Source organism: Argentina silus, assembly GCF_951799395.1.
Source record: "Argentina silus genome assembly, chromosome: 15".
Classification (NCBI taxonomy): Eukaryota; Metazoa; Chordata; class Actinopteri; order Argentiniformes; family Argentinidae; genus Argentina; species Argentina silus.
In genome coordinates, this window is record NC_139669.1 from 3,817,738 (window position 1) to 3,834,380 (window position 16,643).

General features: G+C 45.0%; 1 protein-coding gene across 1 annotated transcript in view; it reads right to left on the reverse strand.

Moving 5' to 3' along the window:
- LOC310815744 (ecto-NOX disulfide-thiol exchanger 2-like) overlaps nucleotides 1-16,643 on the reverse strand; it is a 92,291-nt gene that overhangs the window by 26,262 nt on the left and 49,386 nt on the right. The window contains exons 3-4 of the mRNA XM_083685640.1: nucleotides 7,883-8,014; nucleotides 1,827-1,982 (exon numbers count right to left, since the gene is read on the reverse strand). Coding sequence (XP_083541766.1) covers nucleotides 1,827-1,982; nucleotides 7,883-8,014 — 288 coding nt within the window. The remainder of the gene's footprint in view (nucleotides 1-1,826; nucleotides 1,983-7,882; nucleotides 8,015-16,643) is intronic.

The window sequence follows — 16,643 nt, forward strand, 5'->3', positions numbered from 1 at the left end:
AGAATGTGCAAAGCTGTCATCAAAGCAAAAGGTGGCTACTTTGACGAATCTAAAATATGAAACATATTCTGGTTTGTTTAACACTTTTTTGTTTTCTACATAATGTGTTCCTTCATAGTTTTGATGTCTTCAATATTAATCTACAATGTAGAAAATAATAATAAAAAAAAAATAATAAAAAACATTGAATGAGAAGGTGTGTCCAAACTTTTGACTGGAACTGTATATCTGGATTACCATCTGGCCTCGCCATCCGAGACACAACTGACATCATCACCACACTCACCCTAAACCAGGACTACATCCTGCACTGAAACATGCAGGTTGTGTCCTCCTAAAGATCAGTACAGTATGTTATGATGCGGTGCTATTGGCTATACAGTACAGGAGATCTAGACAGTCTCCTAGTAGGAGATTATGCCATTAATTGAGTAAGAGGGTAGTCTCACTGGCTCCAGATCAGCCAAAAGAAAAAGATGGCTGCCAGCTCCACTACACATGAGGACACATGAGCCAGGAGGGCAAATGTAGAACAAGGTTCTAAAGGTTATGTGGAACAGCTCCTGTGTGACTTTTTCTTAATTTTCATCTCTTTGCATCATCTTGTGAGATCAGTGTTGCGTACCAAATAAATGCCATTTAAAAGACATCTCTGCTTAAGGAAGGAGAGGAAATGAGAGAAAGAACCCGAGGTTCTTTCACAAGTTTTCTGAAAGAAGTTCAATTCCCAAAGTCTGCCGAGGCAAACAGCTTTTGTTTTAGTTTAGGTTGACTCTGACAGCAATCCGACAGCTAAGTTTTCTTTTGCAAAAGTCCTGTGACATCTTCAACTGTGGCAGATACTGAACATTGTGTTTGTTCCTGACAAAATACAGATATAAACGTATTCCTAGTTTACGACAGCCATTAAAAACATCCCATGAACACAGCAGGCTGGAGCAAGCTGACTTGTTTTGAGTCCCTCCATGGCTATTCAGCATGGTTCTTAAACAGGGTGTGAAGGTGTGCTTTTCAGGGTCTGTAGGTGACTTGGTCCCTAGTCTGGCTGACAGGGGCAGTGTTGTAGTCCAAACCCCTGAACTAAATGAGCTCAAGGACACGGAGGTAGTCAGTTAATTAGTTTTGCCTGACCTCAAGAGGGGGAGAGGGTACAGCAGATAGAGGGAGGAGGAGAAGGGGACGAGAGGGGGAGGAGAGTGGGAGGGGGGCGTCACCCCTGCAGCCATGTGCCACGATTTAGTGTGTGTGTGTGTGTGTGTGTGTGTGTGTGTGTGTGTGTGTGTGTCCTTGTGACACATTGTGCTAGGCTGGAGAGTTTATAAGCTGTCAGAATATTAATGTGGGGTCGATGGAACCCAGAGTTTCCCTGGGCCAACCCTGCTAGACTGAGACCTTGACTCCTTTTCATTTCTCTGCATTTTAGACCAGACTCCTGCTGGAGTCAATACTCCCATTTAAAATGCATGAGAGGAGAGGGGAATGCTTATGTCTGCATAAATGAACGGAGAGGAGAGAGATGGACCCCGCAGTGTCACAGTAAGCAGTCAGGTAATCGAGTATGTAGAATGGAATAAATCAGGTCTATAGGAAATATTTACAGCCAGAGTTATTCTTCATTAGCGGAGCTCTACTGTAATAGAGGTGTAATAGAGGTGTAATACGGGTGTTATAGACTTGTTGAGAATGTATGCAATAGGTTGCAATAAAGCAGGTGTATTCCTTCTTAATCAGCAGAGCAATACTTGGGGTTGGGTGCAGTAATGTCCTAGATAATGTAGGCCTATACCGTGTGAATGGGGTACTGTACTGTAGGTTGTTAGACTTACTGGGGTTGGAAGGGAAGAGGGTGCAGGTCTTGCAGTGGATGATCTCCTTGATGATGGGCAGATCTTGGGAGAGGGGCGGGGGCCCCATGCCCAGGCCGGGCATCATGGGGTTCATGGGAGTGATGCCCGTCATCATGCCAAGACCATGGTCGAAATCTGGAGGAGACAAACAACAGAATACACACACACACACACACACACACACACAGTAAAACACACAGTAAAACACACAGTAAAACACACAGTAAAACACCCAGCAGCAGTAAAACACCCAGCAGCAGTAAACACTACCTCAAAATACTTTTTTTCACAGGAATATTAACACGCACCTGAAAACGTAGCAATATACACACAGCAGCAGTTCTTCAAAATAACCTTTCCAAAGACCTCAGTTGAGCCCACGCTGAGTTGGTAATGTCTTATTTGACTTTGTGTGTTTCTCCCTCAAGACATTGTCAACAATGATGGCATACCACTAGACTATAAATAACTGAATACCTGAACTCATGAATAAATGAACAAAAAAAAAATCATCTTGCATATTCAAAGTGGACGGTTGTTGTTTTAGTTCTACTGACTCTGTCCTCTCTCCAGAATGAACCCTGGCCCTACAGATGCAGTCTCTAGTCAGAGACAGAAAGAGAGCTGGATCTGAGGCCCAAAAAACACAGGAGCTTTTATTCACAGGTACAGATTTAGACTGCAGCTGGACACACACACACACACACACACGCACACGCACACGCACACGCGCACACGCACACGCACACGCGCACGCACGCACACACACACACACACACACACACACACACACACACACACACACACACACACACACACTCACTCACTCGCTTTTGAAATGTAAATGATATTGCCCTCTCCCAGGACCCTATACTGGATTCTGCACCTGAGATTAGCTAATTTCTGCCAAAGACTGTGGATTTGCATGCCTGCCTACACTGTGTGCATGTGTGTGTGTGCGTGTGTGCGTGTGTGTGTGTGTGTGTGTGCGTGTGTGCGTAAAACATGCCTCTCTACGGACTACACAAGGCTAGACTGTGACAATACTAAAGATAAGGCACAACTAAATACTGTAGCACTTTGCATAGGACATGTGGGTAAGCCAATTATCTCTATATATAGCTTTGCAATGCTAGAAAAAGGAAAACTCTTTCATTGACTGAGACACAAGAAGGCTTTGAAATAGTTCAGTTTCCTGTGTGGAGGAAGACTAGCCTTAACCCAGGCAGACGCCACACGCTTTCAGTTCTCACGACTACATTTACATATCAGCTGTAAATGTGGATCGTCTGCGGTGAATTTGACGCCTCTATTCACACAGTGTGATTTGGTCACCAACATGAAGAGAGGACATTACCGCGTCCGATTTGAATTCTTGAATTTTTTGATCATGGCTCTTTTCTCCTTTTTACAGGAAACATGTCATTACATAGACACTATTCACAGGAAACAGTATCTTAACAGTATCTTGTTACACCCTTTCATCCACAGTCGGAGAGAACAGCAACAGAATAAAACAACTGTACAGTAAAAATGTAGCTGGACAAATCAGAAGAGAGGAGGAGGAGGAGGGAAGGAGGAGGAAGAGGAGGCCTAGAGGCCTGCATCCATCTCTCTGTCTCATATTGATGACCTCATCATTAGTATTGGTGTCTGAGGCGTCTGATTGAGAGGAAGCAGGTGATAAGAGAGACCTGGTTGCCTGGGTGATGACTTATCCTGAGGAGAGATAAGGAGGGAGGGAGGGAGAGAGAGAGGGAGGGAGGGAGGGAGAGAGGGAGGGAGGGAGGGAGAGAGAGAGGGAGGGAGGGAGGGAGGGAGGGAGGGATGTGACAGTGTGGTACAGAGGGCATTGTGTGCAGAATGCCAATGGCAGTCTCAGTGTGTCAGCCTCCACTGTGCCCCACACAGAACACAGAACACAGGACAGGAGAGGGAGATGCAGGGATGCATTTTGTTATGCCTCATTTTCAGTTTTGCATGCTTTTAACACACACACACACACACGCACACACACACACACACACACACACACACACACACACACACACACACACACACACACACACACACACACACACACACACACCTGTGTCTACATATTAAACAATCTGTTTCCTAGAGGGTGTTGAAGGTAATTACATTTCAGAGCTGAAGGAGAGGAGAAGAGAGCAGAAAGAACTGTCTGACAATCCCCTCGGAACAGTCCCTAGTCTCAATAACAGATTAACTAATAACTGTAATCTAGTCGGTCCTAAGGCAACTACAGCTAATCTAGGACAGCCCGAAGGCCTACTGTAACCCTATAAGCCCATGGCTACTGCACTGCTACAAGGCACCATGGCCAGTGCTGAAGTCCCTCTGGGCTATGTGCTATCACCAGGTGGCAGCAGGAATCTAAGACAAGTCAGCAGTATTGACTGCAGATGTCCTGTGTCATTACTCAAGCTATGGCTGGCTGAGCTGACAGAACTCTGAGTGAAGCAGGGCTACACTGAGCTTCGATAGGTGACATCCGCCCTAGTGAAGATGCCTTCAGAGTGGAGGCTCAGAAGCAGCCCCGTCCACAGTCGCCTTTAGCCTCCTTGAAGCTGTATGGCTACTGCAAGTTAGCACAGCCTCAAGTGCCTATGAATGCAGGTTGGAGGAATCTCATATCAAACAAAATCAAACTGCATTCATAGAGCACATTCCATACATGGACGCAACACAATGCGCTTCACAGGAATATGAATAAAAAAAAATAAAAGACATTCAGAAAAAAACAAAAGATGATAACGAGTGTAACAGTCATGGTGGCAGTAGTTTAAAACAGTAAAGATGGAGAACAAGTGAGGGCTAATGAATGGTAAATGAACGCTCAGACATAATAAAGAAAAATCATATATCACTTCGCAGGTTGTCTTGTCTACACAGGTTGACTTGCAATGACTTAGCAGCAGCCAGTGTTGCCCCACAGAGGCAATACATCCAACCAATCATGACTGTTGAGAAATGTGTTTCTTTATGAATTATAGATAGAGTTTACTGCAGGGCAGGTTCAGTGCTGAGTGTTTGGCTTTCCAGCAGAATCTCATCTTGGAGTTAATTCAGATTCATCTACTGTAAAGGGGCAGTTAGTGGTCAACCCTGGCCTGAGTGAACTTCTCCCTCCTCATAAATCACTAAATAGACCGCGAGAGAGGGGAGGTTTTCCATGTATCCCTCCTGGGTTTCAATAACAGTTTCTCCCCTCTGACTTTTCTGGTAAACAGGCTGGTGAGATGATATGGAGCTCCTCTGTGAGAACCATCCTGTCACCCATCCATTCAAAAACTACTCCTCCGTCCTGCAGTGACTGGATTGACTATCACTGCTTTGTTCTAAATAGCATCTGATCAAGATGTGGAGGAAGAGACAGTGTGTGTTGGTGTACAGTAAGTGTGTGTGTGTGTGTACTGTAAGTGTGTGTGTGTGTGTGTGTGTGTGTGTGTTTGTGTACTGTACGTGTGTGTGTGTGTGTTGGTGTAATGTAAGTGTGTGTGTGTGTGTGTGTGTGTGTGTGTGTGTGTGTGTTGGTGTACTGTAAGTGTGTGTGTGTTTGTGTACTGTAAGTGTGTGTGTGTTTGTGTACTGTAAGTGTGTGTGTGTTGGTGTACTGTAAGTGTGTGTGTGTGTTGGTGTACTGTAAGTGCGTGTGTGTTTGTGTACTGTAAGTGCGTGTGTGTTGGTGTACTGTAAGTGTGTGTGTGTTGGTGTACTGTAAGTGTGTGTGTGTGTGTGTGTAAGTGTGAGTGGAGCAGTATGAGAAACAGATTAACATTACTTCTCTTAATTTGGTTGTGAGTTATAGCATTGGAGTCGTAGCGGTGAAGCAAAGTGCTGACTCAGCATTGTGACGGCAGAAATGGAGATGTTGGATGATTCGGGGTGAGAGAGAGAGAGAGAGTGATTGGATGGAGCAGCTGTTTTCCAGGTGATGAATGAGGAGGGGCACAGCTGTCTTCCACGCCCCCTCACCCTGCATCCCTTCACGCCCATCCCTTCCTCCCTCCTTTCCTCCCTAAACCGCCCATCCAGCTACTCCCACCACTCACAGTTCAACCTGGGCCAATGCATGTGTGTGTGTGTGTGTGTGTGTGTGTGTGTGTGGATGTGTGTTTGTGTGTAGGCAGGTGTGTTTAATCAGTGTGGCTGCAGTACTCAAAGCAGCAGAGAGAGAGAGGGAAGATAAACTGTAGGGAAGGGGGGGGGGGTGAAGACTCTGAGAGAGAGAGAGGGAAGATAAACTGTAGGGAAGGGGGGGGGGGGGGGTGAAGACTCTGAGAGAGGGAGAGGGAAGATAAACTGTAGGGAAGGGGGGGGGGGGGGGGTGAAGACTCTGAGAGAGGGAGAGGGAAGATAATATGTGGTGAAAGAACTGAGAGCAGCACCATGATTTGACATACTCACACATCAGCCTTCCTCTCCATCACAGCGATGCAGCTCTACAACTATAAATCTACAACTATAACTCCACAACTATAACTCTACAACTATAACCTGCACAGCAACGTGTATCATTTGCACTTGAGCGGTGAGCTAGCCTAGCGAAGAGTAGAGAGTCTGCTAAGTCTGTGAGCAGCCCAGTCAATTGTGCAAATGAAATTCAATAGGAAAACCACAGTAGGTGGGAAGAGCCTCCTCGAAACCCACTTCATTTGAAATATGGACTCCTGCTGAAGCACCGTGACGCACATATTTCTGTAGCTCTGTTGATAGGAATGTGCATTGAAACAAGATAAAAGAGGTGATTTATACAAGGCTTTGGGAAAAGGTCCAATAAGGAGAGAAAAAAAGACACATGACAACATAAATCACCAGAGATGGAGGAGAGGAATAGAGAGACTAAACCTAATGTTAAAGTGATAAATATCCCTCATGCTTTTAATGATATTGAAAGAAATAATAAACACACAGAGCGTAGCGCCCATCAGCTAGCTTTAGGCCGATTGTGTTTCATTCATCTCACCTCTCAGTTCCAAACCATTAAACAAATGTTGGTCATCAGTCTAGAAGGACCTCTGGCCACCTCTCACTCACTCCACCCATCTCCCAAGGACGGACCAATGACACAACTCCATGATCCATCCCCCTGTGTGACACATGACACATGACTGTTGGCACAGCAACTGGGCTGACCGCCTCAAGCCAAGATGGCCGCTGCTGCTTTTCTCTCCTCTCTGCCCTTGTTCACTCTTACAGATCTGAGGAGAATCGTCCCTTCTGGCTGGGTATTGGGTTAAAGGCTGAATCTGCCCTATTTGGTTCATTAGCAGCGTAGCAGCATGCTTTTGGATGCATCGCTTAGCTCAGAATCAGAGAAACAGAAGCACAACTCAGGGATGTAAGAGTTTAATGCACATTCATCATGTTCAGATTAGGCCTTAAGTGATGCAGCCAGAGCTCCTCCCACCCTGCTAATTAACCAAACCAGCAGCAGCAGCAGTGAGTCCAACCAGAGCCAGGGACTGAGCCTTACAGGGACTGATCTCCAGTCCTCACACTGATAATAGAGTCATAACTCCATCTCGCTGATTCAGCTCAGCCTTTCCATTCTAATAGAGTCACAGAAAATGACCGACGTAGGGCCAAGGCAAACAGGAGCAGGGCTGCAGGACTGACAGACTCCATCAACCAGTCTGCACTGCAGCAACAGAGACAGACACACCCCACCTTAAATACCGCAGCCACAGGCAGACAAACACTCCCCCATAGACACAGACAGACAGACAGACATAGACTAAGCCTAAGACCGGGCCACAGACAAAGTATTGGGCTTCACTGGGAATGTCAGGATGTTTGAGTCAAAGCCAGCAGGCAGACACCAAAACCTCTGAACAACCATGTCATAAACATGACACATAAACCACCAGACACATCTGACCTGACATCACCTGGCTAAAAGAGGAAACAATGGAACTGGTCAAGAGTGGACTGTTATGGTGAGTCATGTACAGAAGGAACTTTACAGAGTTAAATAGAAGATACAGATAAATAGAGAGAATCCTAAGTACCTGACATGAGGGGTTGTCCAGTCATGCCCATGGGAGCCATGCCCAGGTTGTTCATGGCTGTGGCCCAGGCGTTGGGGTCTGACATGGGCATCGTCATGGGGCTGGAATCCATGGCCATGGTACGGATCCCTTCTGTTGAGAGAGAGAGAGAGAGAGAGGGAGAGAGAAAGCGTGAGAGAGAGAGTGTGTGTGAGAGAGAGAGAGAGAGAGATAGAGAGAGAGAGACAGAGATGAGTACTGTATGGTCTTAAATCACTTTGTTAGATTTCCCCAATAATGGCCTCTATAGTCCTGTGAGGTGTTACCAAGGAGATGGAATTACCTTCTTTATTAATCTTTGGCACTAGCAGACAGTTATTTTCTTCATTCCTCTGCTGTGTCTCAGAGAGGGGAGAGGCCATGTGTGCACAGACCTGGTGTTTTATATTCTGTTCAGAGGTTCATCCATCAGCATTCCCCTCCTGGCTGACTTCCTAGTTCTATGACCTCTGACCTGTACTAAGATTGGGCATCCTGATGGCGCTGTTGCTGTTCCCTGACTGACATAACACTGGCTCTCTACAAGGCTGGTTTATATTTGACGGTCTCACTGAATAATGCACGTGAAAACAGGATTACAGAACTAAGCAAAACCCAGGAACTGTAGGGCATTTGTAAGGCATTCAGGGCAAGGAAAAGGCCATTTCTGGCCTACTGTTATAAACACACAAATACATCAATTCTCACACAACCCCAGGGAGTATGGTCGTCTGCCAAGCATAAAGTCTTACGCAGCAAAGCAAACACAGTCAGATCCTCCTGCCCTGGCCAATCACTTGACTGGTAGGGTAATTGTTCAGAGGCAGCTACATGGTTATGATGTCATGCTAATGTTGTTACCTCTGTCCCCTGCTTCCGGAACACACTCATTACAGACCCATCTGTACTTGTTACCATGGCAAAGGCAGCTGAAACCTTTCAATGGTGCTATGTTCTAATGCAAATGTCCCTCACAAGAGGCTCTGAGGCTGTTAACCAATTATACCTCCATTTGTTGTTCCACTGGCTGCAACGGTGCTTCAACAGTTATATGACAGAGAGAGAAGGGGGGGGGGGGGGCTACGGTGTCTTACAGCAGTTTTACAGCAGTCAGGGTGCCACTGGTCAAACAGTCCAAGTAGATATGAGGTTCTGAGGCTTGTTAACCAATTACACACCCATTAGCTGTTCCACTGAAACAACAACTAAAGGTATTTCAACTGCTGTAAAAAGAGGGACGGTGGTGTTGTGTTTCACAGCAGGTCAAACAGCAGCCACGTAAACAGTCAAACAGAGAGGGCAAAGAAGTGGACAAGTAGGCAATAATAATACAAGGCAGTTTAGCTGTCTCCCACCAATAGGATCCAGCTCCATCCACAACTACTCTCCTCATCATCCCTCCCTCCCTACCTCCCTCCCTACCTCCCTCTTTCCCTCCCTCCCCCCCTCTCACAGGCACACACGCACGCACGCACGCACGCTCGCACACACGCACACACTCACACACTCACACACACAGTGAAAATACAGTAGGAAGAGCTTGGTCAATACACATTTACAATAAGTTACAACATGTTCGACCATTTTACTGTTGTTTGGTATCCTTTGACAATCCCTAGGATTTGGCCGGGATTTATACAATGTCAAACTCTAACTCAATTCATGATAAGGTCAAATGAGTTTAAAGGTGGGAAAATCAATGGTGATTCATTTTAAGGTGTCAGGGCACCTAGATCTGGAGCTGTAGTGCCCACTGTATTTATGGACACATTTGAAATCTGCTGCAAAAACATAGAAGCTGAAAAGGGCATCTTTGGAGGAGACGGATAAAACAAATCGATTGCAATACGTTGGTGAAGTGGAACGTCACTGAAGACACCCAAACAAACTTTCAGTGCTGCAAAACTGACATGAAAATTGGCTGCTAAATGTACTCCCGCGATAATATAATATAATTGTTATTTCACTTTCACCGCCATCCCAGAAACGGGGAATAGAGAGAGAGAAAAGAGAGAGAGAGAGAGCAAGAGAGAGAGAGAGAGAGAGAGAGAGCGAGAGAGAGAAAAAAAGAAAGAAAAAGAAGAGGAAGAAAGACAAGAGGATGTCTAGTAGTAGGCGACCTGAACCTAGAGAACCTAGAGAACCCTTACAGAGTATAATGATGCTCTATAATTCATATAATAATGTGTAGTTATGAATAAAAATAAATAATGCTTAGTTATATGGAACTGTAATTACCACATCAATATAATTGTGCTCCCTGAATAGACAATTACAGGGTTAGATGATGAGGCATCATTAAGTGTCAGTTGCATGTTAGCATATCTGAGAAGAGAAAAATAAAAAAATAACACTAAATTACTCTAATTTCCTTCAAATAATGTTTCTATGCCCTTAGCCTCTCTCCATGCATCAGGGTATTGGGGGACACACCTGACATTTTCTATGAGGAACAATCCACAGAGTAATTCAATGAGCCACATCCTTATGCATGAAAAACACACACCAGGCAGAATAAAATGCATGCATTGCGAAATTGCCTTCTATGAGAGGATGGCTTTTTGACCTTAATCTAGTTGATGCAGGTCTGTGTGCTATGCGGTTATGGATGTGTGTCAGCAGAGATTCCCTCCACCTGCAGACAACATCAGCAAAACTACAAGTAGATCAGGTGAAAATTGCAATGATGATACACACATACGCACGCACGCACGCACGCACGCACGCACGCACGCACGCACGCACGCACGCACGCACGCACGCACGCACGCACGCACGCACGCACGCACACACACAGTATGTATGCCCTTCTCTTCATTCCTTTGATCTCTTCATTAGAAAAATCTCAGGGCACTTATCATTCGTGGAGCTCAGAGTGTGGTTGATACCATATCTGGTCCTTTAGGATTAGGGCCAATGAAAGGGGAGTGAAACTGAGGAGGAAGTGTCACAGGGCCTCTCCCTCCCTCTCTCTATCTATCCTCCCTCCCTACCTCCCTACCTCCCTCCCTCCCTCCCTCCTTCTCCCTCCCAGCTGATAGGAGCAGCCTGAAGACAGAGGCCTCAATGCACCAGGGAATCACACAGCCTGGTCGTACCAAGAGGGCTTTCAGAGGGGAATCACACAGCCTGGTCGTACCAAGAGGGCTTTCAGAGGGGAATCATCTTCCTCCTCTCCCTCAACAAACTACTGTAGGGCCACAATTAGTTCTATGCTGTAAAATTTCCATTAGGTTTGGATGTCATACACTACCATTCATCAACTCCAGATGCAACGATATGACTAAAGTTCAAAATCCTATTTTTTTTATACATTTTAGGTAGTGCTTAAGTCAACAAAGATAAATCAACAAAATCATTGCACTCAAAAGCACATTTGTTAAAAATGATTTCCAAAGAGGTAAACATATTTTTTCCAGTCTTTAAATCAGATTTACTCACCCCCGCCAGGGACAACTCACTTGTTGACTTTTCAACAGTTGTTTACATTCGAGCTGAATGAGAAACCAGAGATAATGAGATCAACATTTAATGAATGGAGTCTTTTTTGAAGAGCTGTGCAATTAAACTCTGCTGAGATGAGACTGATTCCACTCAACGCTCTAATTGGATGAAATGCGTGAATTAAATGCCATTTACACTGCCTAAAGTGGCACAGTGTAGGTCATAAGAGTTAATGTGAAGTGTTTGTCCGGTGACTCAGCCTTTCTCAGAGGTTTGTTTAAAAGTGAATGAAGTGGGGCATGTGTCAGCCTCTCAAGCCCATTGCTCCTCTCCAGGGGAAGAGCTTTGCTGAGGATGACTCCTCCAGTGTTCGTCAGGGTGGCTTTGGAACATTCATCTAATGAAAGACAGCACGCATCACTGTCAAAGCACCCAGGCTTGAGTTATTCTTTTAGACAACCTTGAAGAGGGAGAGAAAAAGCATCCAGACACAATTTTGTCTTTGAATTGATTTTGGTAAACAACCTTCATTTTCTCTCCCCTTATCAGAATCCATTTTTAGAGGTGTGCAGCAGGAGCACTTGTGTCGTGTCAATGTGGAGCAGCAGGGCTTTTCAATTCCTCTTGTTATCAGAGAGAGATGTGACAGACCGCGACACAGATATTACTGAGAGCAGAGAGAGAGAGAGAGAGAGAGAGAAAGAGAGAGAAGAGAGAGGGGGGGGGGGGAGGGGAGAGAGAGACAGAGAGAGCGAGGGAGGGGAAAGAGAGGAAAGAGGGGAGAGAGAGAGAGACAGCCTAGAGACTACTACGTATATCTCAGAAACAAAAAACTAAAATATGGCTCAGAAATGTAGAATATTACTTTATAGATAGCCTTGACTTCAAATAAAACAAACGGCTCACACTTGAGGGTCCACTGCCAGCAAAGATGTTTCTTCATTGTCTTCCATGAATCCAATCAGTGTTAAACTATCCATCACAGACACATCATCGACAGTTAGAAGCAAGATGATTAGATAATGACTGATTACACGCCAGGACATATTGATCGTGCCATTGATCCTAATGACTGTATGGACACTGCAGAACAATGGCTTTAATAGGAGAGGAAATGTCCTTGGTTATACGATGACAGCTGTCTCTCTGTCCAGACTCTCAGTAGCAGTATGCAATGACCCTGTTCGTAGATGACTTCATTAATCTGTCATTATGATCTCACACCAGGGAACACACTCTAGTCCTGATGATAATCTGGAGTACGGGGATGTGCAGACAGCATGGTAATCATGAGGGGAACATGGATCTTTATTTGACAATCCCTTTACACAGGAACAAAACCATGGCCTAGTGACAGTACCAGTCAAAAGTTTGGACACACCTTGCCAAGAGTGTGCAAAGCTGTCATCAAAGCAAAAGGTGGCTACTTTGAAGAATCTAAAATATAAAACATATTCTGGTTTGTTTAACACTTTTTTGTTTACTACATAATTCCATATGTGTTCCTTCATAGTTTTGATGTCTTCAGTATTAATCTACAATATAGAAAATAATACAAATAAAGAAAAACCATTGAAAGAGAAGGTGTGTCCAAACTTTTGACTGGTACTGTATATCAATGCCAACGATTGGCATCGCAAGATTAAGATAAGTAAAGGTTATCAATATATTTGATCTCACAAATCTTTCTAGATGGATAGGTGAAGAAGACTCTATTCTGGAAATGCTCCAGTTTAGTATGGAAACTGGCGCGTTATAGTATTGATCTGCGATTGAACTGCGTACCATCCCCATGCCTCTTGGTGATGTGTGTGTGTGCAATCATGCATGCATCTGAATACCAAATAGTTGTGATGGGAAGGCAGGCATCTGTCTGTGGATATTGATTTCAGCTGTGTGGACTCAAGCATGCTGAGATTGGTAAGAGGCAGGTGATACTAGTGGTACATGTTACTAATGATTAGATGGAAGTAGTAGGCTTGCGAAATGTCCTGAAATCGGAAGATCCTGAATCCTGAAATAAGGGAAAATCTCTCCTCTCAGAGAAGGCTGAGCATCGCTACTGGACCCTGTTCAGTCTGTAGGAAGGCCCGTCCATGCGGCCTGTCCATGCATCCATCAGATCACCATCAGATCACACAGGTGCTTTCTAATTAACCCCAGACACAGCAGGTGTCACAGAGCCTTGGTCATGATCCCACATGGCAGAAACACAAACACCAGCAGAGCCCCAGAGCCTCCTGTGTGTTCATGTATACACACATTCTGTGCCCGCTCTCTCCTCTGACTGACTGTAATAATGAGTTTGGTGTTCCAGATCAGTGGCCCTGTGTCCCTAATGCTGCTTGGTTCCCTGTGTTTGCAGACAGTGACTCCATGTGTGTGTGTGTGTGTGTGTGTGTGTGTGTGTGTGTGTGTGTGTGCGTGTGTGCATGCGTGTGTGCGTGCGTGCACGTGCGTGTGTGTAAAAGTGTCAGCAAACTCAACCCTGCAAGTGACAGGAACCACAGAGACACGCCCAGGGGGCAGTAGTCACACACCACCTGCTCCTAAATGGACCGAGGCTCCATCGGTCAAACACTTAACCCTCCTTCACTATTTTCTCCACTCTATATCCCTCACTATGGAGAGGGGTGACATGCTACTATAGGTTTAACTACAGTCAATAATATTGTCCTCCTCCTCACCCTATAGCGGCAGACGTAAACACACATATTTAAGAGACCTGACAGTTGTGGCACACAGGGGGAATGGGAGGAGGAGTGATGAGCATATTGAGCCCTTCGCCATTAAACCTGCAGCGCATGGAGGCAATTGTGTCTCACAATACACTGTAACAGTAATGTCATTCAGCAGAAAATAATGATTTACACCTGATATCAGAGGCCCGACAATATGCCTTATCTCATTCTGAGGGAACATTGGGACAGGCAGAGATAAGCATATTGGTAATCACTTCGGCAATAAGTGGAACGACCTCCCCCAGAAAAAGTAATTGAAAAAGTTCCTGTTGTGTTTTCATAATCAAACTGAATATTACCGGGGGATTTGACAGTTGGGATGGGAGCTCACATTTGCTATTAAAAATGACAAATTCAGGGAATGCGGGCTAATCCATGAAGGTTCAAAGCTGGAGCAGAAACGACACGTGAGAGAATCCAGAGGAACATTAAAATTAATCAAACCAGGCCGTTCACACACACACATACGTTCCACTGGTTCAAAAGACTCATGCATTATGCAGCGTGTCAGAACGCGGCAGTGACGAGACGTGATGCATTCATTAGAGCCGGCAGACGATGTGCTGTTCCACATGACGTTCAGCTCACCTGCCAGTCACAACAAGCCAAACGCACACACACACACACACACACACACGCACGCACGCACACACGCACACACGCACGCAGACTGCTGCGCCTTATCGTTCTGACAGACTCAATGTGTCTGAAATTGACAGAGGTGAATCTGATGCAGTAATTAATGAGCTGACCTTCAGTTGTCATAGTGGAAGATAAGACAAGTGTGGGGGAGATAAACAGCTTTGAAGTGGCTCCTGAAGGTTACTGTGACTAGTACTGTGTTTCTCATTACCCCATTACATGCCCTCTCTTCGCCCAGTGGGGTGTCTTCTCCTCTTTCCTCTGAGGAGATGATGGGTCTCTGTTCAGGCAGTCATATGGTCAGCTAAAAAGCTCTTAGGGATGTGAGCATCCTTGTAGCATAACGATCTCTCTTTGAAGAGATAAAGACACATCTTCAAAGAGACATGCACACACTGATTGAATCGGGACCACTGGTTTAGAATCCTTTCATATACCAAATTATCCATCATTTAGACCAAGGGCACAGAGTGTGTGAGAGGTTTTTCACCCACAAACACACACGCACACACGCACACACGGACACACGCACACACGCACACACGGACACACGCACGCACACACACACACACACACACACACGCACACACACACACACACACACACACACACACACACACACACACACACACACACACACACACACACACACACACACACACAGTTCATACTCAAACAGATTTCATATGAGCGATTCTTGTCTCAGTATCTGATGAGTCTGGCCTATAACAGCTCCTTGCATCAGAATCCACACTGACAGATGACTGTGTTGCTAGTTCATTAATGTACAAATGAGAGGGGTGGAGCCTGAGCTGGAGTTTCCTCCTGAATACTGGAGTTGTTTGCTCTCCCTCTGTTTCTCCCTGAAATCTCTTCCCCACATTCAATATCATTAATCAAAACAGCTTCATTAACAGGCCTTAATCACAACTCAGAGGAGAGGCCTTTGAAGAGGGAATGCTTGGAATTCAACTTTAAATTCTTGCTTGAATTATATTTGAAAGCTGAAAAATACCCGCACTGAACACTTTATTAGGAACACATGTACACCTTCTCATGGTGGAGGTGGTGTAATGGTGTGGGGAATGTTTTCTTGGCACACTTTGGGCCTGTTAATACCAATCAATCATCGCTTGAATGCCACAACCTATTTGAGTATTGTTGCTGACCATGTGCATTCCTTCATGGCCACAATTTACCCATCTTCTAATGGCTACTTCCAACATGATAATGCACCATGTCACAAAGCAAAAGTCGTCTCAAACTGGTTTCATGAACATGACAATGAGTTCAGTGTTCTTCAGTGGCCTTCCCAGTCACCGGATCTGAATCCAATAGAACACCTTTGGGATGTGGTAGATCGGGAGATTCACAGCTTGAAAGTGCACCTGAAAAATCTGCAGGAATTGCGTGATGCAGTCGTGTCATCATGGACCACAATCTCAAAGGAATGTTTCCAATCAATGCCACAAAGAATCAAGGCTGTTTTGAGAGCAAAGGGAGGCCCTACCCAGTATTAGTATAGTGTTCATAATAAAGTGCTTGGTGAGTGTACAGTATATGTACAATAATTAAAATCAATGAAAAAAAAAAAAAAAAAAAAAATCATTCAACACCACCCAACATGATTACATGTAACCCAGATCAATCCAACAGCATTACCTAACATACACAGGCCAACTGTATATCAAGAGTGTAACATGGGCCTTCCCCTCAGTGCACGAATCTGATCACATTGATTACCAGCAACATCACTGGCTCCTCCATGTACATTTGGTTTCCATTGGCAACGCTTATCACTTTACAGGTAGAGAGCAACTCAATGTCGGCAAAGTGGGTTTCATTTCCTTGTTCACTGCATGAAGGATTACCACAGTAAATTGAGGCAGATATCAACACATTCCAGCCTGTTACTG